The sequence below is a fragment of the Punica granatum genome, chromosome 2 (genome assembly GCF_007655135.1).
Source record: "Punica granatum isolate Tunisia-2019 chromosome 2, ASM765513v2, whole genome shotgun sequence".
NCBI lineage: Eukaryota > Viridiplantae > Streptophyta > Magnoliopsida > Myrtales > Lythraceae > Punica > Punica granatum.
Window position 1 is genome coordinate 22894185 of NC_045128.1, and position 23309 is coordinate 22917493.

The 23309-nt window shown below is 46.1% G+C and overlaps 1 protein-coding gene across 1 annotated transcript; it reads right to left on the minus strand.

The window, feature by feature from the left end:
* Window positions 1–8774: 8774 nt before the first annotated feature.
* LOC116193773 lies at window positions 8775–13087 on the minus strand. Its single transcript, XM_031522524.1, has 2 exons — window positions 9350–13087; window positions 8775–8792 (listed from the first exon to the last, which is right to left on the minus strand). Exons 1-2 carry the CDS (start codon window positions 13085–13087, stop codon window positions 8775–8777), a joined length of 3756 nt encoding a protein of 1251 aa, XP_031378384.1.
* Between the last annotated feature and the right edge of the window lie 10222 nt (window positions 13088–23309).

Here is a 23309-nt window from a genome sequence, read left to right on the forward strand (position 1 = left end):
TTCTCCTTACCTTGCTTATACCGAATGACGTATGGAAACGTCTCAATGAACTCCACCCATCGAGCATGTCTTTTATTTAGCTTGTATTGGCCCTTCAAATGTTTCAAGGACTAATGATCAGTGTGAATCACTAACTCCTTATGCCATAGGTAGTGCTGCCACGTCTCTAAAGCTCGAACCAATGCATACAACTTCTTATCATAAGTTGAGTAGTTTAAGGCTGTCCTGCTTAATTTTTCGCTGAAGGAAACAATTGATCGTCCTTCCTGTGCGCACTCGAATTTCGTCTCGTCGGGGCACGCATGCGCGAGCCTATGCAACGCGGCTTGGGAGTGTCCACCTTCCCGGGGACGCGCGACAGACGCACGTGAGAAGGAGTCGCCACTACCTGTTTACGACCCGAAGGTCGAGGGCCGGTGAGTTGCCCGGTCTGGGGGTACGGGGTACACCTAATTGCTAAGGCATATGGTCTGCGAAACCCAAGGTTCCGAATTCGGGGGTTCTGTTACATGCGAGCCTATATCTCGCATGCCCTATCGGTACTCTAGCTTGTCTAGGCTTGCCATTTTTATTTAATTACCGCTTAATTAAGTTTCGCTTATCTTACGCGTTTTGACACCGTAAATTCGAATAAACACTCCGACTGTCCGCTCTCCAACCGGGATTCTTACATGAATAAATGTACAACATAAATCCTTACATTGTCCTCTCAAATAAATAAAATACAAATTACAACAACTGAATCCCGGTCGGTTCGCGTTCGGTCATTATCCCACTCATGCTCACCGTGTGGTTTGAAAAGACCGAAATTGAAATTAAAGTGCGCACTCGGTGTTTAGGGGATTAGATCCTGTAATCTACGATTGGGGTGTTAGACCCCATGTGAAACGTATCCTAAAGGATCGGGCTCGACCCGCATAACAAAAAAAATGTAACAAGTAAGCGCAAATAAACAAATAATGAGATTTTGTTGTTGCCGAATTTACGTGAGTTAATCAATTATTATCCGGGATATCTTGGCATACAAATCCTACCTTAAAAAAACAAAAAGGATGATGGATAGGGTATGTAGCATTCGGCATTATTTAACGGACTCGACAAACATGATGTTGTAGTCAAGTCCTGGATGTGTGTGTTGTTTTTAGAATTTTATGTATTATGACAAAGTAGCTTTTACAGATTAAGAGTGTTTTTGTCCGAAACCCGAATCCTAGCCCTTTACTCAACTATTTGCCCATGTTTAATTAAGCCGAGTTTATGATTATTTTTTTTCGTGTTTTGACCCATTCTAAGCACAAACTTACCCTAGGGTGATGACAGATCAAGAACCGGTAATCATGCCCTTGAAACGGAAAATATGTGTGTGTATGGAAAGTCGAGATTACGTGACACGTATCTCGGTGCTTTTGAAATTGTGAATTTTAAAAGAGCATGACTACAGTTTTTTTTTTGAACTGTCAACACGATTATAGATTATTAACCGATTCGTGCAATTCACTTTAAAAGAGGTCAAATGATTTTAACTTAGCCAAATTCATCGTCCTAATTACCCCGTGTGTGGAATCTTTTAGGTTAATTAGAAATTTGCCGAATGCTTTGATTTACGGGTTTCGAGTCGTCGAGATAGCCATTTGGTTGACCGCCCGATAAATTCTAATTTCCGACATTATCACATATAATTACAAAAATAAAAATATTTAAATGGGACACATACATTGTCGATGGGTGATCCAAGTAGGAAAGGGTCGGATATTTTTTAGAAAATGTCCAACGGACTGAATTGAACGATTTTAAAAGATTAGGGACTGATTTGCAAATTCGGATAAAGTCTGGGGACCAATTTAAAAATTATGAAAAATTGGGGACTGTGTAAAAATTACTGAAAATGTCCCAGGACTTGTTTGAAACGAATTTGAAAATCTGGACTGATCTAGAAACGAAAAAAAATGACCACAGGACTAAACTGAAACAACTTGGAAAGTTCCTTGGGATGCTTGAAAAATTCTGAAAAATCCAAGGACTGATTGGAAAATAATAAAATGACCGGGACTAGATTGAAAAGAAATTTTGAAATTCGGGGCAGATCTAAAAAAAATAAAATGCGTCCTCTGGATAGAAATGTGACAAAATGAAAAGTTTGTAAAATCGAGTTCGGGACAAATCCGATCACCCACGCTACCCAAGAACACTCATTTCACATTATATCCATCAAGCAATCATTAATATTCAAAAATGAAGCCCTAAACATGCCACTAAGTTGGGAATTTACCTTGTTTGAGAAGAATAGGGGCAGATCTGTAAATAAAAAAAATTCGTCTGACAACTTGGGCTGCTGGGAAGTGGGCCGAACTGGGCCGAAGGGCTGGACCGGGCCGACGGGGACGAACTGGGCCGAACTGGGGCGCGGGCCGAACTGAGCCTTTGCGATCCGGATTGGGCCGAGCGGGCTGCTGGGCCGAACGGGCCGTTGGCTGTTGGACTGGACCACTGGACCCGGGCCGAATTGCTGGGCTAATCCGCTGGACTTTCACGGGCTGGGCGCACGAATTGGGTTGCTGGACAACGTGTGTTCAACCCGAAAATCACGGCAGACCCGATTAGAAAAAAAACACGAAAAATAAAGAGAAGGGGAAGGGTGGTCCGAGCGGCGGTGGTGATTGGCCGCGACGATTTCCGACTCCGAGGGAGGTTCCGGTGGTCCGCTGGAGGAGGCTTACGTGATGGGGGCTCGGGTTTGTTCGCGTGATGGAGGAGCCGAAGAGAGGAATCGGGTCCCGTGGTTCGGTCCCAGATTTTCCGGGCAAGGCAAGGGATTTTTTTTTTCTGAGCTGAAGAGTTAGGGGATGAGCTGGGGTTTTTTCGATTCGAGACGAGCTGTGGGCCTCTCCCTCTTGCTTTCTACGAGTTAGGGTTTCTCCTTTTTTAGGGAGTCGATGCTAGGTTTTTTTTTTTGTGTGCGTCCGATCCGAGAATCCCGAGATCGTCGCCCATGCCGTTCGGATTTTTTCTTTATTTGTTCTCTCCTTCCATTTTTTCCTTTCATTTCTTTTTTAACCGAAAACGAAAAATAACGGAAGGATGATGAGGAGCGCGGCTAGGGTTTTCGAATGTGAGGGAGGGGCTAGCTGGAAATCGCGGAGAATCAGCTAAGAAGAGGAAAGATCGAATTCGAAATTTTATTTCCTTCTTTGTTTCTTTTTTTGCTCAGGAAGAAGAAGAAGGAAGGAAGGAAGAAGAAGAAAGCAGAAAAAAACAAAAAATCGGGGGGAGAAAGAAGAAAAGGCAATGGTCAGTTGACCGTTGCCTTTGACTTTGACTTTGACTTTTTTTTTTGGTCAGCAGTCGGTCAGACCTTGTCTGACCGACCCTGACCCATCTGTCACGTCGGTCAGACCAATTCTGACCGACCTGACTTCTTTCTTCCTCCTTTTATTTTTTTATTATTATTTTTTTTTAAAATTCAAAAATTCAAATTTAACGCGCGTCAAAATTAAAATTCTCGTCTTTGCAATTGGATGTCCAAAAAATGATCCAGGACCAGCATTGTGTTCAGAAAAATTTACGGATCAATGTTATGCAATAAAAATATTTTATGACCTTGAGTTTTCTTCCCGGATTTGAAAATTGATGTTGACGCGCGTGAAATTCAAAGACACCCCGTAAAAATATTTTTATAAAATTGATGTCACTTTTTCAAAGGCCATGAATGCTAGAGCAATTCGCTAGAAATACTTCCCTCATGCGGGGTGACAAAGTGATGATTTTGTCGCTTTAGAGTCGGTGGACCGAAATTGGGTGCTGACAGCTTGCCCCTCTTTGGTTGCGTGCTCGGATAGAGGATGCAGTCAAAGACCATGAGAAGCACCCCGTTTGACTTCGGCGACCGTTCCAGCGTCTTTCCTCATAGCCACTTGTTCTCTCTGGTTTTGGATTCATGGGAGGGAGTTGGATAGACGTATGTACCTGAAAACAGTGAAAATGTGACTTATGGATCCGAAAGCAATAAAGATGGGCTTATGGCCCTAAAAGCAATAAAGATGGGTTTACGGGCCCAAAGAAAGTAAAAATGTGGGTGTCCAAACCCAAAGCAATAAATGTGGGTGTCCAAACCCAAAGCGGTAAAGGATAGGTGTCCAAACCCAAAGCAGTAAATGTGGGTGTCCAAACCCAAGGCAGTAAAATGTGGGTGTCCAAACCCAAGACAGTAAAATGTGGGTGTCTAAACCCAAGGCAGTAAAAGGTGGGTGTCCAAACCCAAAGCAATAAATGGTGGGTGTCCAAACCCAAAGCAGTAAAAGGTGGGTGTCCAAACCCAAAGCAGTAAAAGGTGGGTGTCCAAACCCAAAATAGTAAAAGGTGGGTGTCTAAATCCAAAGCAATAAAGGTGGGTGTCCAAACCCAAAGCAATAAATGTGGGTGTCCAAACCCAAAGCAGTAAATGGTGGGTGTCCAAACCCAAAGCAATAAATGTGGGTGTCCAAACCCAAAGCAGTAAATGGTGGGTGTCCAAACCCAAAGCAGTAAAAGGTGGGTGTCCAAACCCCAAAGCAGTAAAAGGTGGGTGTCCAAACCCAAAGCAGTAAATGGTGGGTGTCCAAACCCAAAGCAGTAAAAGTGGATTCGGTCATCGAGGATGGCCCCAGAACGCGAGGGAGTTGACTTGGGCCCAATAATGCCAACGGATTTGTCAGATGATGGTGTGAGGTGCCTCCTTGAGGGCCCTTCACTCGGGTTTGAGATTACGATCTTGTCGCATGAGGCAGACATGAGTCCGTCAGGGAGAGACGCCTCTTAGGATCCACATGCCCGTACTTGCATAGGAGGGTGGCAGCTAACGGTCGTTGTCAGTCGCGTGAAACTGCTGGAATTACGATGTGCAAAGGAAATCTATGTAATGATGCTTCAGGGATCTGAACTTGGTGACCGTTTGAGGGGTGGCCGTGTCCCAAACTCATGTTTGACCAAAAGAAAGGCTTTTCGCAAAATGAGGGCATGGCCCACAGAGCTTTGAATAAAGGTAAAGGGAAGGATCTTTAGGATCCTCCAAATCAAGGATACGACAATTCGACCCCATTTTGAGGGGCGTCTCGAGCCTTGAGAGTCGACGAGAGTTTGTTTGCGTTGAGAACTGCCGAACCACTACTAGTTGTAGCTTCACGCGGGGTGCTGCTGTTCTTTCGTGGTCGAACCGACAATTGCCCCTAATTTTTGCCCAGGCCGCAAAGCGCGTGACGACCTGACGGGGTATTTTATTTTGACTTTTCTCTCATGAATGCTCTCCTTTTACTACGACCGCCCAAGATAGGGTCCGATCGCATCTCTCGATTCCTCTAACTTTTGCCTAGACCGCCCTTTACGGGTTTTCAGCCTAGCAAGGATATGATTTATGCTCTCCTTTTGCCACGGTTCCCCTTTACGGGATTTTAAGCCGTGCCCCTCGTTCCTTAACTTTTGCCTAGGTCGCCTAGAGGAGGTTTTCAACCTAGCGGGAAATTTATTCTTTTCTCTCAAAGGTGATCTTAGATGAAAAGAGTACAAGTACTGATGACAGGATGCGTTGAGGCGGTATGAGCATGGAGTCTGAAGAATACGGAAGAAGACAAAGGTCGGAAATGTGGTTTGCAACTGGCGAGGACATAAAGAGGCTGCGGAATGACGAAGAAGGCTATCAGGGATAGTACTTCTTGAGGGCGTCGGCGTTGACTGGGAGCGCGTTTTCGGTCCCGTCCATGTCGCTTAAGATAATTGCCCCTCCAGAGAAGGTTTCTCTGACGACGAAAGGCCCGTCATATTTGTATGCGAACTTGCCCCGAGAGTCAGGTATAATGTGAAGAACCTTTCGCAAGACAAGGTCACCAGGGTTGAACTCGCGGTGGCGGACCCTTGCATTGAACGCTCGAGCCATTCTTTGTTGGTAGCATTGGCCGTGGCATAACGCTGTTAGCCGCTTCTCGTCGATGAGATTGAGTTGTTCGTAGCGCTGCTTCGCCCATTCCGCTTCTTCGAGCTCGGACTCGGCAAGGACCCTCATGGAATGAATCTCCACTTCGATTGGGAGGACTGCTTCCATGCCGTAAACCAAAGAGTACGGAGTTGCCCCAGTTGAAGTGCGGATAGATGTTCGGTACGCTAAGAGAGCAAAAGGGAGCATCTCATGCCAATCCTTATAGGTCACCGTCATTTTCTCGATGATCTTCTTGATGTTCTTGTTCGCAGCTTCTACCGCACCGTTCATTTGGGGACGGTACGGCGTGGAGTTGCGATACTGCACTATGAATTGCTCACAGAGCTCATTGATGACCTTGTTATTCAAATTCTTAGCGTTATCAGTGATGATTGTCGCGGGGACTTCGTATCGGGCGATGATGTTGCACTTGAGGAAGCGTGCCACGGCCTTTGCGGTGACCGAAGCAAGCGTTATTGCCTCGATCCACTTAGTGAAGTAGTCGATTGCCACCAAAATGAAAAGGTGTCCGTTGGATGCTTTGGGATTGATAGGGCCGATCACATCTATGCCCCACATTGAAAAGGGCCACGGGGCCGCCATTGGATGTAGCTCATTGGGGGGTGCTTTGATCTGGTCGGCGTAGACTTGGCACAAGTGGCAGTGTCTGACGTGTTTGGCGCAGTCGGCCTCCGTGGTGGACCAGAAATAACCCAAACGCATAAGTTTCTTGGCGAGCATGAGCCCACTCATGTGAGGTCCGCAACTTCCCTCGTGTATCTCTCCCATAAGGCGTTGTGCCTCAATTTCATCGACACACCGGAGTAGTGTGGCGTCGAAGGAACGGCGATAAAAGACCTCTCCACTCAGGAAGTAGTGTGCTGCGAGTCGCCGAAGTGTTTTTCTGTCACGCTGGTTGGCGAATGTCGAGTATTGGCCGGTTTGCAGAAAATGTTTGATGTCTTCATACGAAGGCTGTTCGTCAGTTGGCTCGATTGCGTCGCAGTGAGCAGGGCCCTTGGCAATCTCAATTTCGAGTGGCTCAATGAGATTCTCTTTCGTGATGCTCACCATGGATGCGAGCGTCGCAAGTGCATATGCAAATTGGTTCTTGATGCGCGGCGTATATGTGAATGAGATTCTCTCGAAGTTCTCCACTAACTCCTCGAGATACTCGTGATATGGCACTAGCTTCGCGTCCTTCGTCTTCCATTGCCCCAACGTCTGGAAAATTGTAAGCATGGAATCACCAAATACTTCTAGTTCCTTCACCTTGAAGTCGATCGCCGCCTGCAGGCCGATGATGCATGCTTCGTATTCGGCCACGTTATTAGTGCAGGGGAAATCAACCTTTGCTGCGACCGGATAATAGCGTCCGTCGGGGGATATCAGCACTGCACCAATGCCGGACCCAGTGGAATTTACTGCGCCGTCGAAATACATCTTCCATGCGAATTTGTTCTCCTCACTGTCCACTTGGAGAATCCCTTCATCCGGGAAGTTAGAGTTGATCGGCGTATCGTCTTCGATTGGGAACTCCGCTAAGTGATCCGCAATTGCCTGCCCCTTGATCGACGTGCGGGGCACATATTCAATGTCGTATTCCGTCAGCTGACATCGCCACTTTGAAATGTTCTTCATGGAAGATGGACTATCGAGCAAGTACTTCAGGGGATTCGCTTTTGACAATAAGCGGATAGTATGATAGAGAGTGTACTGCCGGAGCCTCTGTATGACCCACACTAGCGCACAGCACATCTTCTCAATCTCTGGGTAGTTGGACTCCCCTTCGGTGAACTTCTTGCTTAAATAGTAAATGGCGTGTTCTGCGTGCGTGAACTCGTCTTCCTGCCCTAACATGCATCCTAGGGATTGCCGGCGCACTGTCAGATAGAGAATAAGAGGGCGATCTGGAGTAGGCGGGACCAATACCGGGGGTTGAACCAAGTATGCCTTGATAGTGTCGAAGGCCTTCTGACATTTTCGTCCCACTTAATCGCTGCATTTTTGCGAAGCAAACGGAAGAGTGGTTGACATTTGTCTGTCAGGTTTGCAATGAAACGCGCAATGTAGTTCAGCCGTCCCAGGAAGCCTCGTACTTCGCGGACTGTCGATGGTGGAGGTAACTCCCTGATTGCCTTCACCTTGTCGGGATCGACCTCGATGCCTCGTTCGCTGACCACGAATCATAACAGTTTCCCTGACTTGGCGCCGAATGTGCACTTTGCCGGGTTAAGTCGAAGCTTGTATTTCTTGAGTCGGTCGTATAGGCGTTTTAAATTGACGAGGTGATCCTCTCCTTCTTTTGATTTAGCAATCATGTCGTCGACGTAGACCTCGATCTCTTTATGCATCATATCGTGGAATAGCGTGACCATGGCCCTTTGGTATGTTGCCCCGGCATTTTTGAGGCCGAAAGGCATGACTCGGTAACAGAAAGTGCCCCACATTGTGATGAACGTCGTCTTGATCTTGTCCTCATCAGCCATCCGAATCTGGTTGTACCCGGAGAAGCCATCAATGAAAGAGAACAACGTATGGCGTGCTGTGTTGTCAACTAAGACGTCAATGTGAGGCAGGGGGAAGTTATCCTTGGGGCTGGCCTTGTTGAGGTCCCGATAGTCGACGCAGACTCTGACTTTTCCATCTTTTTTCTCTACCGGCACAATGTTCGCCACCCACTCAGAGTAATTACAAACTTCCAGGAAGCCCGCGTTGATTTGCTTGATGACCTCTTCCTTAATGCGGAGGAGAAGGCCGGCTCGTTGACGTCGTAAGTGCTGCCGTTTGGGTGGAAACCTCTCCGTATCGAGCGGAAGGAAGTGCTTAACTATTGAGGGATCCAAACCTGGCATGTCGGCATAAGACCAAGCAAAGACTTCTTGGTATTCCTTGAGGAAATCGATCATCCGGGCCCGCTGTCTGGGGTCGAGGCTCGTCCCGATCTTCAGGGTGCGTGGTTCTTCTTCGGTGCCCACGTTGATTTCTTCTGTTGGCTCAACTGAAGTAAATTGGCGGTCCTCGAGGCGGCGCAAACTCTCCTCTATCTCAGGCACTCGACCGTCCTCGTCGAGCCCTTCCCCGAAGTATATGGGTCGGGACTCTTCGAGACGTTCTTCGGATGGGTTCGAATTGTCGTGTCGAAGATTTGGATTCGAGTGGAGCCTGGAAATTGAAATGAATTGTCTTAGAAATTTAGAGCGTTGCGAGATAAGTTAGAGAAAGGAGAAAGTAGACGCGGAAATTCAAAAAAATGCATGCAGAGATTTCATTATTGATGTAAGCGTGAAGCCATAACAAAATCCTTCTTCCGTCGTGTGGCTTATGGCTATGTCGACACGCGGGGAAACATCAAACACATAGATAGCCTTACACATCGGCGATCACAGCCGAGTAGCACGGGACTGAGGTCCAGTTGTTGAGCTCCTCATTCTCCTGTGCAAGGCGGATATGGACCCCTAAAGGAGTCTCCTCAGTGACGGCGCATATGGCTGGCAGATCGACAGGCTCAGCGTCTGAAACCGAGGAGGGGCCGTCAAGAGTACCTCCGATGACGTGTGGCGGTGCGGGGAAAAAGTGAGAGAGTGGGGGAACCGGGATGCCCCTGTTGATCTTCCCATAATGCGTGGCGAGATGGTGGAGGTGTTTGCCCCTACGGGCCTCGATAATTTCGTGGCAGGAAGGGCGAAAACCGAGTCCCCTCCTGTTCTTGTACTCTTCAATCTCGATGGGGCAATTGATCCCTTGCCCCTGTGCTCCAAGCCCGATACCGGGAACGTAGTTGTGACGCAGAAGGACCTTCCCGACCATGCGGTCAGCACGAGATGGACGGACCTCTCCATAGTCCCGAATGACGGAGATGGTCTCGAATGAATGGAATGGGAGGTTCTCGTCGTCTCCGATGCTAATATAGGGCACAGTCGTTTCCTTGTAGATGGCGTGGTCCTCTTCACCCTTGACCGTAATGAGCCGACCATCCGCGATGAACTTGATCCTTTGGTGCAGGGACGAGGGAACGGCTCCAGCTGAGTGGATCCAGGGTCTCCCGAGGAGCAGGCTAAAAGCATTCGGGATGTCAAGGACCTGAAATGTGACGCTGAATGAGCACGGGCCGACATCGATCAAGAGGTCAATCTCCCCATTCACTTCCCTCCGCGAGCCGTCAAAGGCTCTAACCGCGGTTTTGCTCGGGCGGACGCGGTTGAGGTCCACATTCATTTGCTTCAACGTGGACACTGGGCAAACATTGAGGGCGGAGCCGTTTTCGATCATGACCCGGCCAATGATGAAATTGTTGCACTTGCAGACGATGTGCAATGCCCGTGAGTGTGCCCACCCTTCGGAGGGGAGCTCGTCATCTGAAAATGAGATGGCATTGGAGAAAATCGAGCTGACGGTCTCTTCAATCCGATCCGGGGTTGTCTCCTTAGGAACCTGTGCTGCAGTAAGGACCCGTAGGAGGGCTTCTCGGTGTGGCTCCGAACTCAAGAGGAGAGCGAGTAGTGAAATATGAGCTGGAGACTTACCCATTTGTTCTACTACCTTGTACTTGCTTGCCTTAATCACTTTCATGAAAGCCTCAGCTTCTTCTTCGGTCACCTTCTTCTGCGGGATAGGCGGGGCTTCCGGAGCAGCTCCGGATGCAGCGGGAGCCTTACCCTTGCCTGCGATCTCCGGGTTCGTGTACACCCGGCCCGAGCGTGTCACGCCCATGACACTGAACTGCTGCTCAAGATTCCCGATACTTCCTTCGTAGGTCCAGGGGACCTTGCTGTCCTGGTACGGCTCTCGAGCGGGGACTTCTATTATGAACGGGGCGGGTGCGGCACTAGACCCTGTGAACCCTACGGTGGCTTCCGCGGGGACATACTCGATTATAAATGGAGTAGGGCCCTCCTGTTGGCTCTCGTCCTCTCTCATAGTGCAAATACTGATCATATTGATGGCGGGCCCCGAGCTCGACCCGTGATCAAGGAGAGGGTTAGCTTGCACGTTCGGGGGCCTAATGGCATTGAACGAGATCTTTTTACTATTGATCAACTTCTGAACCTCCTCCCGCAATTTCCAACAGTTGTCGGTGGTGTGCCTGGGTGCACCTGAATGGTACTCGCAGCGTAGACTCTGATCTTGGTTTGCCGGAACGAAACTGGGACCGGGAACCGTTGGTCGAATCATGTCGCCGGCTAATAGTTGCCTGTATATATGGGAGAGCGGGGTAGGCAGGGGTGTGAACTGTATGCGCTGTCGAGCTTGCATTGCGCCGCCTTGTTGACCTTGTGGAGCTGGGGCCTGTTGCGTCGGCTGAGGAGATCTCGAAGCCGGAGGCCTATACTGCGGGGTCTGAGGAGGAGCGGGAGCATAATGATAGACGACTTGTTGCGGGGCCGATGGAAATGCTGTCGGCAGGGCCAAATAATAAACCGGTTGAGCGGGATGCTGAAACGGATAGTGTACAGTCGGCGGAGCATATGCGGGAGTAGCAGGTGGCGCAGGTGTGAAATTCACCGAGTACTGTTGAGATCCCGGATGTCCTAGATTAACTACATTAACCGAAGCCTCCGTTCCCCTTCTGCCGTTAGTAGGGGCTACTGCAGCCGCGGTCTTCCTCGAGGACTCTCCTTCTCCCTTCTTTGTCGGGCCCTCTAACCTTCCAAGTTTGATGCCCAGGTCTACCTGCTTCCCGGCCATAATCATCTCCGAGAAAGTAGACTTGTGACCCATGAGGTGAGAGTAGTAAGCCCCTTTGAGAGTCCCATGAAACATTTGGATTTGCTGCGCTTCGCAAATTGGAGGGAAATGTTTTGCTGCTTCCGAACGCCAATTCGTGGCGTAATCCTCAAACTTTTGCCCCTCTGCCATTTCCATCGTGCTCAACTGGAGGAAGGACAGGGGTGTCTCCATGTTATACTGATACTGCTCAACAAACTTCTTGGCCAGTTCGGTCCAGGAGGGGATGTCCTCCGCTCGAAGAGACATGAACCAGTTAAGGGCCGATCCTGATAGACTCTCTTGGAAAGTGGCGACAACGAACTGCTCATAATCCCAGTACTGGAGCATCTTTGTATGATAGTGGCGAAGGTGGTGCCGCGGGTCTTTAGTTCCATCGTATTTCTCGAACTCGGGCATTTTGACTTTCGAGGGCAGCTGCATCCCCGGGAAGAGAGATGAATCCAAGTAACTCGTGCTATGTCGGGGATCACTTGCTTGGAGGGCTCTAATAGTCTCTTCCATCTTCTTCATTCTCCTCTCCTGCTCGGTTTCCGTTTCGGGAAAGAAATTTGTGGGTGGAGCTTTGGGGGCCGCTTGAGTCGGCGTGCCCAGTTCGGAGAAAGTAATATTTATGGGAGGTGGAGCTTGGTAGGGGAGGTTAATATGGGGTTGTGGAGCTTGGTAAGGGAAAGGCTCAGTTGTGTGAGCAGGAACAGGGGCACTCGATGCCGGGAAACCCATCGGCGGAGGAGCAATATAAATGGTAGCTGGAGCTGGCACGGGCACGGGAGGTGGAGCGAATATAACCGGATCTGGCACGGGAATCGTCATGGGTGGAAGTGAGGCGATTGCTGGAATGGTGGACTGAGGAAGGCCAGAGACGACCGGGTGAATTGCCGGCGCGCACGTCGGATGAGGAGCGGGCACTGGGATAACTGTCGGCGCGGGGGCGGCCGCTATGTGGCCTTCTGGTTCATGGGTTGGCGGGACCCAAGGAGCGGGATCGATAGTTGGCCCGCGTGCGAGAGGCGGGATGGAGCTCGAAGACGCGTGATTTGGCCCCCTGAGCAAGGCCATCATCTCGGCCATATTAGCGGCCATTAAGTTAACCGCGTTTTGAAGAGTGGTGACGTTGCCCTCAAGCGTGGCCATGCGAGTAGGATCATGGGCAGGTGGTGGTGCTTGAGTGGCCGACGACGGCACATACATTGGTGGTGGCGGCGCGTACCCAATTGGCGGTGGCCCGTATCCCGGCGGTGGTGACATGCTTCTTGAAATCGGTTGTGGGAGATGGGCCGAGGGGGCCCCATGATGTGCTAGTGGCACGCCTGTGGAGGTAAGCGGTGGTGGTGCGTTCACCGTGGGCTGTGGAGAATGAACCGGCGTCAGTGGTGTATTTCCCTCGAAGACAGCGAGTTGATTTTCCTCTGCCATTCTTAATTGGAAGCGTGTGGGATACCGGTGGGGCGCCGCCAGTTGTTAATACCCTGATTCCATAAGTGTGTGAGTTTCAATGTAATAATATTCTCTTTAAAATAAACATACAAAGTAATGAGAAGAGAGGGAATGCATGAGGTGCATGAATTTTTAAAAACTAATGCTGTCATTCGTATTAACTTCGAATGGTTCAAAGTGCAATGCAAATTTTTAAAAGATAGTCCTAAGTCGGTCTTCCAACGTGCCCGGGGTGCAAGCGACCGTCGCCATGGAAAGCGCCGGTTCCTAGGATGTGCGTGGACCTCCACGGGCCCTCTTTCTGGACCTCTCCAAGGCAGCGTTCGCTTGCGCCAACTCCTGATCACGCCTCTGCAGTTGGGCGCGGACTTGGGCAAGCTCCTTCTGTAGTTGGTGCTGATCGCCAAGCTGCTCATTCTTCTCGGCGACCTCCCGGCGGAGGCGGTCCCTTTCAGCCCTGAGATTGGCAAGCTCGGCTTGGATGGCCATGTCCGGTACCGGTGCCCCGGATGATGTGCTACTCTCGACTGGAGAAGTGTCTGTGAAATCATCATTCTCTGATGGACCCCATCGATAAAAGCGGAGGATATATTCCTCTGTGGCTTGAAAGTCCCGTTCATCTTGGGTCGGGTGCTCAGGGAAGTAAGGATGCTCGATGATCGTAGTCTGCCACGCGGTCATAACCCGTTCGATTTCACTTAGGCGATCTATGGACGTCTGGTCCTCCCGCCAGGTGTGTTCGAACTTGGTTCGCGCCGTACCTTTGGGAACCGTCTGTAAGCCACCTAACTGCCTCACTACTCGCGCCGGAAAATAGGTGGTGGACCCCGCATGGCTCACGGTGGTACTCCGTTAAAATCAAGACATTTAAGGGTCATGGGTCCGGGTGGCATCCACGCGGCGCGCCATTTCAAGGCCTTTGGTGCTATTTCGCGAAAAATTTTGATCCACTCGGAAACCTTGCGTTCCTCCACACGCAACAGAGGTAGTAACCGCAAAATGATAGACTCCGGACGTGTGAAAAACATAACCGGACGAACAAGGCCGAAGGGGTTTGCATGGCTTTGGAGCCAAATTTGCAAAAGGATTGGGGACCCTCTCAACCTTCGATCGGTCTTTCTCGTAACGCGATCAAGGGACCGTATGGTCTCGACCAACAAGGCCACCTCGTACTCGCGGCCTCCCACCACTTGGAGGACAACGCTAGCTAAAGCTGCGTCAATGTGACCGGCCGAGCGAGGGAATAATAGAGTCCCGAAAATTAAGAATAAGATCGCATGACATAAATTCTTTTATAAAAGATCCCCTTGAACCTCGCGCGCTCGTATTTCAATAAAACGGAGGAGTTTCGCGGTAACTATCTCTGTGCCACCGGAATATGCAAGTTCGGCTTGTAGCTGAGACCTATGCACCCCGAGTAGGCGCGATACCAAAACAAGTCGGGTGGTATGGAAGTTAGGTTCCACAATACCATTGGTTGCTGCAGTTCTTCCGACGAGAGTACGATATTCCTCGATGGTAGGTGTGAGCTCGGTACCTTGGATGTTAAAGACGGTGTGGGCTGGGTCCCAAAACGTCACCGCTGCTCCCAAGAAGTTCCAATCCACTCGGCAGATGGCTAGGATTGGTATATCCCCAACAAAGGTCTTGATGTAATCGCGGTCGACTTGGCGCAGATACGCCCAGATATGACTGATTTCCTCGAGTGGTGGCGTGACCCTGTCGAGGTGTGGAAAGGAGATCGAGCACGCCATCTCTTACCAAGATGAAAGGAAAACTGATTTAGGACTAGTTAATACAAATGACAACTAATTTTGAAATTATATGATGCATGGATACAGAAAATAAATGCCCACGGCTTAATGTATACAACGTACATCTCTCTCAAAACAGAAAAGGACTTAAATGGCGCGCAGGCCGACTCGATAGACTGTTGTTGAAATCGGGTTGGAAGATGGCATGGAGCTCCTGCAGTATGCATGGTTTCGGCACTACAAGGACCGTGCTACCTAGGGATGGGGGCCCCCGACTCAAGGGTGTCAATTCCTTGAAATCGAGCGGGATTATTTTCAAAGCCTAAGCGACAGTCGAACTGCGCACCGTACCCCTACTTCGAACCCCTATCTAACCTATGCTCCTATTATCGGTCGTGGGACGCGACCCATAGGTACCTAGATGCTAGTATGATATGCAATGCGTGTGCGAGAAATAAAAGTGCGTAAAGTAGATAAGCGAAAAATTGCGGAAAGCGATAAATAAACAAGCAAACAGAGCAAGCGAGAACGAGCCCGAACCCTCTAAGTCTCCCCAGTGGAGTCGCCAAGCTGTGCGCACCCGAATTTCGACTCGTCAGGGCACGCATGCGCGAGCCTATGCAACGCGGCTTGGGAGTGTCCACCTTCCCGGGGATGCGCGACGGACGCACGTGAGAAGGAGTCGCCACTACCTGTTTACGACCCGAAAGTCGAGGGCCGGTGAGTTGCCCGGTCTGGGGGTACGGGGTATACCTAATTGCTAAGGCATATGGTCTGCGAAACCCGAGGTTCCGAATTCGGGGGTTCTGTTACATGCGAGCCTATATCTCGCATGCCCTATCGGTACTCTAGCTTGTCTAGGCTTGCCATTTTTATTTAATTACCGCTTAATTAAGTTCCGCTCATCTTACGCGTTTTAACACCGTAAATTCGAATAAACACTCCGACTGTCCGCTCTCCGACTGGGATTCTTACATGAATAAATGTACAACATAAATCCTTACATTGTCCTCTCAAATAAATAAAATACAAATTACAACAACTGAATCCCGGTCGGTTCGCGTTCGGTCATTATCCCACTCATGCTCACCGTGTGGTTTGAAAAGACCGAAATTGAAATTAAAGTGCGCACTCGGTGTTTAGGGGATTAGATCCCGTAATCTACGATTGGGGTGTTGGACCCCATGTGAAACGTATCCTAAAGGATCGGGCTCGACCCGCATAACAAAAAAAATGTAACAAGTAAGCGCAAATAAACAAATAATGAGATTTTGTTGTTGCCGAATTTACGTGAGTTAATCAATTATTATCCGGGATATCTTGGCATACAAATCCTACCTTAAAAAAACAAAAAGGATGATGGATAGGGTATGCAGCATTCGGCATTATTTAACGGACTCGACAAACATGATGTTGTAGTCAAGTCCTGGATGTGTGTGTTGTTTTTAGAATTTTATGTATTATGACAATGTAGCTTTTGCAGATTAAGAGTGTTTTTGTCCGAAACCCGCATCCTAGCCCTTTACTCAACTATTTGCCCATGTTTAATTAAGCCGAGTTTATGATTATTTTTTTTCGTGTTTTGACCCATTCTAAGCACAAACTTACCCTAGGGTGATGACAGATCAAGAACCGGTAATCATGCCCTTGAAACGGAAAATATGTGTGTGTATGGAAAGTCGAGATTACGTGACACGTATCTCGGTACTTTTGAAATTGTGAATTTTAAAAGAGCATGACTACAGTTTTTTTTTGAACTGTCAACGCGATTATAGATTATTAACCAATTCGTGCAATTCACTTTAAAAGAGGTCAAATGATTTTAACTTAGCCAAATTCATCGTCCTAATTACCCCGTGTGTGGAATCTTTTAGGTTAATTAGAAATTTGCCGAATGCTTTAATTTACGGGTTTCGAGTCGTCGAGATAGCCATTTGGTTGACCGCCCGATAAACTCTAATTTCCGACATTATCACATATAATTACAAAAATAAAAATATTTAAATGGGACACATACATTGTCGGTGGGTGATCCAAGTAGGAAAGGGTCGGATATTTTTTAGAAAATGTCCAGGGGACTGAATTGAACGATTTTAAAAGATTAGGGACTGATTTGCAAATTCGGATAAAGTCTAGGGACCAATTTGAAAATTATGAAAAATTGGGGACTGTGTAAAAATTACTGAAAATGTCCCAGGACTTGTTTGAAACAAATTTGAAAATCTGGACTGATCTAGAAACGAAAAAAAATGACCACAGGACTAAACTGAAACAACTTGGAAAGCTCCTTGGGATGCTTGAAGAATTCTAAAAAAATCCAAGGACTGATTGGAAAATAGTAAAATGACTGGGACTTGATTGAAAAGAAATTTTGGAATTCGGGGCAGATCTGAAAAAAGAAAAAAAAGGTGGAAAATAGCCCCGGGACCAAACTGAAACAACTTGGAAAGTTTCTTGGGGTGCTTGAAAAATTCTGAAAAATCCAAGGACTGATTGGAAAATAATAAAATGACCGGGACTTGATTGAAAAGAAATTTTGAAATTCGGGGCAGATCTAAAAAAATAAAATACGTCCTCTGGACAGAAATGTGACAAAACGAAAAGTTTGTAAAATCGAGTTCGGGACAAATCCGATCACCCACGCGACCCAAGAACACTCATTTCACATTATATCCATCAAGCAATCATTAATATTCAAAAATGGAGCCCTAAACATGCCACTAAGTTGGGAATTTACCTTGTTTGAGAAGAATAGGGGCAGATCTGTAAATAAAAAATATTCGTCTGACAACTTGGGCTGCTGGGAAGTGGGCCGATTTGGGCCGAAGGGCTGGACTGGGCCGACGGGGATGAACTGGGCCGAACTGGGGCGCGGGCCGAACTGAGCCTTTGCGATCCGGATTGGACCGAGCGGGCTGCTGGGCCGAACGGGCCGTTGGCGGTTGGACTGGACCACTGGACCCGGGCCGAATTACTGGGCTGATCCGCTCGACTTTCACGGGCTGGGCGCACGAATTGGGTTGCTGGACAACGTGTGTTCAACCCGAAAATCACGGCAGACCCGATTAGAAAAAAAAACACGAAAAATAAAGAGAAGGGGAAGGGTGGTCCGAGCGGCGGTGGTGATTGGCCGCGACGATTTCCGACTCCGAGGGAGGTTCCGGTGGTCTGCTGGAGGAGGCTTACGTGATGGGGGCTCGGGTTTGTCCGCGTGATGGAGGAGCCGAAGAGAGGAATCGGGTCCCGTGGTTCGGTCCCAGATTTTTCGGGCAAGGCAAGGGATTTTTTTTTTTCTGAGTTGAAGAGTTAGGGGATGAGCTGGGGTTTTTTCGATTCCAGACGAGCTGTGGGCCTCTCCCTCCTGCTTTCTACGAGCTAGGGTTTCTCCTTTTTTAGGGAGTCGATGCTAGGTTTTTTTTTTTGTGTGCGTCCGATCCGAGAATCCCGAGATCGTCGCCCATGCCGTTCGGATTTTTTCTTTATTTGTTCTCTCCTTCCATTTTTTCCTTTCATTTCCTTTTTAACCGAAAACGAAAAATAACGGAAGGATGATGAGGAGCGCGGCTAGGGTTTTCGAATGTGAGGGAGGGGCTAGCTGGAAATCGCGGAGAATCAGCTAAGAAGAGGAAAGATCGAATTCGAAATTTTATTTCCTTCCCGGTTTTTTTTTTTGCTCAGGAAGAAGAAGAAGAAGGAAGGAAGAAGAAGAAAGCAGAAAAAAAACAAAAAATCGGGGGGAGAAAGAAGCAAAGGCAACGGTCAGTTGACCGTTGCCTTTGACTTTGACTTTGACTTTTTTTTTTTATCAGCAGTCGGTCAGACCTTGTCTGACCGACCCTGACCCATCTGTCACGTCGGTCAGACCAATTCTGACCGACCTGACTTCTTTCTTCCTCCTTTTATTTTTTTTTACTATTTTTTTTTTAATTCAAAAATTCAAATTTAACGCGCGTCAAAATTAAAATTCTCGTCTTTGCAATTGGATGTCCAAAAAATGATCAAGGACCAGCATTGTGTTCAGAAAAATTTACGGATCAATGTTATTCAATAAAAATATTTTCTGACCTTGAGTTTTCTTCCCGGATTTGAAAATTGATGTTGACGCGCGTGAAATTCAAAGACACCCCGTAAAAATATTTTTATAAAATTGATGTCACTTTTTCAAAGGCCATGAAAGCTAGAGCAATTCGCTAGAAATACTTCCCTCATGCGGGGTGACAAAGTGATGATTTTGTCGCTTTAGAGTCGGTGGACCGAAATGGGGTGCTGACACTTCCTGCGTAAGAACTGCACCTATACCAATACCTAAAACATCACATTCAATCTCAAAAGTTTTTGAAAAGTTAGGAAAAGACAATAAATGAGCGTTGGTCAGCTTCTTTTTTATTAGTTGAAATGCCTTCTCTTGTTCTTATCCGCATCTAAATCCAACGTTCTTCTTGATCACTTCAGTAAGTGGTGCGGCTATGCTACTAAAGTCATTTACGAACCGCCGATAAAAACTAGCAAGTTCATGAAAACTACGAACATTACCTACACTTGTGGGACTCAACCACTCTTGGATTGCACGTACCTTCTCCACATCAACTTGTATACCTTGTGCACTAACAACAAATCCCAAAAATACAAACTTATCGGTGCAAAAAGTATACTTCTTCATATTAGCAAATAACTTTTCCTTCCTAAGCACATCTAAAACAGATTTCAAATGTACCTTATGATCATTCAAGTTTTTGCTATAAACGAGTAAATCATCAAAGTAGACAACAACAAATCTACATATAAATGCATGCAAAACATGATTCATAAGTCTCATAAAAGTATTCGGAGCATTAGTTAAACCAAAAGGCATAACTAACCATTCATACAAATCATATTTTATTTTAAAGGCAGTTTTCCATTCATCTCCTTCTTTCATTCTAATATGATGATAACCACTCTTTACATCAATTTTAGAAAATACACGAAAACCAAGCAGTTCATCTAACATATCATCTAAGCGAGGAATAAGATTACGAAACTTTACCATTATGTTGTTGATTGCTCGACAATCAATGCACATTCTCCGCATCTCATCCTTCTTAGGTACAAGTATAACTGGAACAACGCATGGGCTCATGCTCTCCCTCGCGTACCCTTTCTCCAACAACTCACTTACCTGTCGTTGAAGCTCTTTTGTCTCCTCAGGATTGCTCCTATAGGCTGGTCGGTTTGGAATTGTTGCACCGAGAACAAAATCAATCTGACGTTCAATCCCTCATATTGGAGCTAACCCATGTGGTGTGTTCTCGGGAAAAACATCCCCATACTCCTTGCAAAAGAGAAACAACAGAACTAGGCAGAGCGAGATCAAGTTCGTTAGTGTTGAAAAATACCTATTTGTACAAAAGTACAATCACCAATTGATTTGAAAACATTGCTCGCTTAATTTCACTCATTTTTACATATAAATTCTTTTGTTTTCTCTCTGATTTTCTCTCAAAGGTCGAATTTTGATTTTCTTTTTCTCTCTCATTTTTCTCGGCCTCTCTCTAATTTTCACTCATTTTCTTCTGTTCACTCTCTTTCTTTTAATCACTCTCTTTTTGCAATCTCACTTGATCCTCATATACTTGTTGCAGTGTCAATTGTACAAGAGTGATCGATCGTTGATTAAGTACAAATAAATATTTGTTCGTAAAGCCATCATGCTTCACACGCCTATTAAACTGCCATGAACGCCCTAGCAACAAGTGTCATGCTTGCATTAGTGCTACATCGCACAACACTTCATCTTTGTATTTACCGATTCGAAGCAACGAACACATGTTTGTTCACCCTTATCTCACCACTATCATTTAACAATTGCAGCTTGTATGGCCTATGGTGCTTCGACATGAACAGTTCCAATTTTTCCACTATTGTTGTGCTTGCGACATTAGTACAACTATCACCATCAATAATCACACTACATACATTGTCTTTGATGTAGCACCTAGTGTGAAAGATGTTCTCCCATAGCACTTCTTCAACTCCTTTTGTTTGCAAGCTCATTGCTCTCATTGCCACCAATGTCAATGCATCAAGGGCTAAATGTTCCTACTCGGAAACGTCTTCTAATGGGGGCATATCAACAATGTAGGAATCTTCATTGTCGGTCACAATTTCACCATTGTCTTGCATCACCATGACCCGCTTGTTTGGGCATTGACTTGCTATGTGTCCATTGCCTTGTCATTTAAAACACTTAATGTCACGATTCCTGGAGGTAGAAGTGTCGGTTTTACTTTGAGGAACGTGGCTGGTTTCTTTTTGCTTTTGCTCGGGTTTCGACTTCGAAGTGTACTGCTTCTCATCTTTCTTCCACTGATTTGGTTTTCAAATGGATGTGCTTGGACTTTGGCTTGCAAGTATACTGCCCCTCCTCTTGAATTGGTCCTCAATCTTTATAGCCATGTGAACCATATCATCTAACTTCACATAATGTTGTAATTCCACGACATTTTGAATTTCTCTGTTCAATCCCGCCAAAAATCTTGCCATAATAGCCTCCCGATCCTCCTTTACATTTGCTCTAATCATGGCCACTTCCATCTCCTTAAAATATTCATCTACACTCCGGTTACCTTGCCTAAGACTTTGCAACTTATTGTACAACTCCCAGTAGTAATAACTATGAACAAATCGTTTCCTCATCACCCTTTTCATTTCCTCTCACGTATCTATAAGTAGCTCTCTATTTCTTCGCCTATTTATCACCAATTGATCCCACCAGACAATTGCATAATTCGAGAATTCAATTGCAGCTAATTTGACTTTTTTCAGCTCGGAATAACTATAACAATCACATATAAACTCCACCTTTTTCTCTCACTCAAGGTATGCTTTTGGACCACTCTTTTCTTGGAACGATGGGATTTTTATCTTAATACTACCCAAGTTATTGTCTTCCCGATTCCTCATTTCTCTAAACCGCTCTCCACTTCTCCTATTACTAACAACCAAATCTCGATAATCTTCTTCATCAAAACCAGCCCCATAATTCTCTTCATCTTCAACCCTCACTTCCCTCGGTTGAACTCTTTCCCTCCTACGCACATTAGGAGAATTTTGTGGCTGCTCCACACATGTGTTCTCCATCTGATCTATCCGTTTATGAACATGCTCCAACTCTAACCTCATCACACGCCTCATCTCACTCATTATGGCCTCCATAAGTACTTTCGAATAAGCCAATTTCGTAGTACCTTCGAGAATACTCTTAGCACTGTTGTGAGACATGATTTCTACAAAATAAAATTAGAAAGAAAGGACCTCATAATTCTCTCCCTTACGTGTTTACACTCGAGAATGTGAATCACTCTACACTCATGTTTTCAATTAAAACCATACGTGGCTTTTTAACTCTCTAATGTTCTCACCACTCTTGCCTTTTTTCTACTCGATAATTCTCTTTCAGTTCTTTTGAAACTAAACAAACAATTCTCCAAAATTTCCAGCAGTAATTCACCAAGAAAGGAAACAAGAGAAAAGGCAACTACTATGAAGGATGAAATATATCAGAATGTTATATGGATGGAAATATATGGAGGATTATATAGGGGAGGAAATATGGAAGAAAGGATATTATGTAATTTTGGGAAAATAATTCATGTAGATCAGTAAGAAAGGGAAATAACAACTTTAGAATAGTCTGATGCAAAGAATTTGGATCAAATTTACAACGACAGCTTCTTTCTTTTCTTTCGTTTTTTTTTCAGCTCTTTTTTTTGGCCGAAATTTGTTTTTTTTCTTTTTTTTTGTTTTTTTTTTGCTGCTAATAATCCGCAAAGGACAAACCAAACGAATTGAAATTCAGCAAATTGAAATGAAAATGATAGGATAAACCTTATTTGGAGCCTGATGCTCTGATACCACATGATGCGATTTTCGCCAAGAATGACGAGACTCGACAACTAAAGGAACCCAAGATCGTTCCACAATCAAATTTGATTGACAAACCTTTGACCCGTTGTTTACAACATAAACAAGAACATTGGTATAACTAACCTTAACCCGTTATTTATTGCGAAATAAGAACATCGGTATAGGAAAACGCCACAAATGGTAGTGGAAAGCCGTTTGATAAGTCGATTATGAAAGCCATGAAAATTTCCGATAAGTTCGAATTAGTTCTTCAAGAACCAAAGAGAATACTCTCACGATTTTCTGAATATTCTTTCTTCTTAAAAATTAGCAAGATGAGTATATATAGACCAAAATTAATCTTAATTTGGCCATGTCTCATCGTAAAGTAAGGAAAATAAAATATAAAGTATCTATAGAGATATAACTTAATCTATAAAGATATGAAATTTAAATATTCATAGAATATCTCCATCAGATTTAAACTTTAAATAAATCTGATGATATCTTCTCTTGATCTTCAACAAATATTCTAGAAACTTCTAGAAAATTGCATTATCATG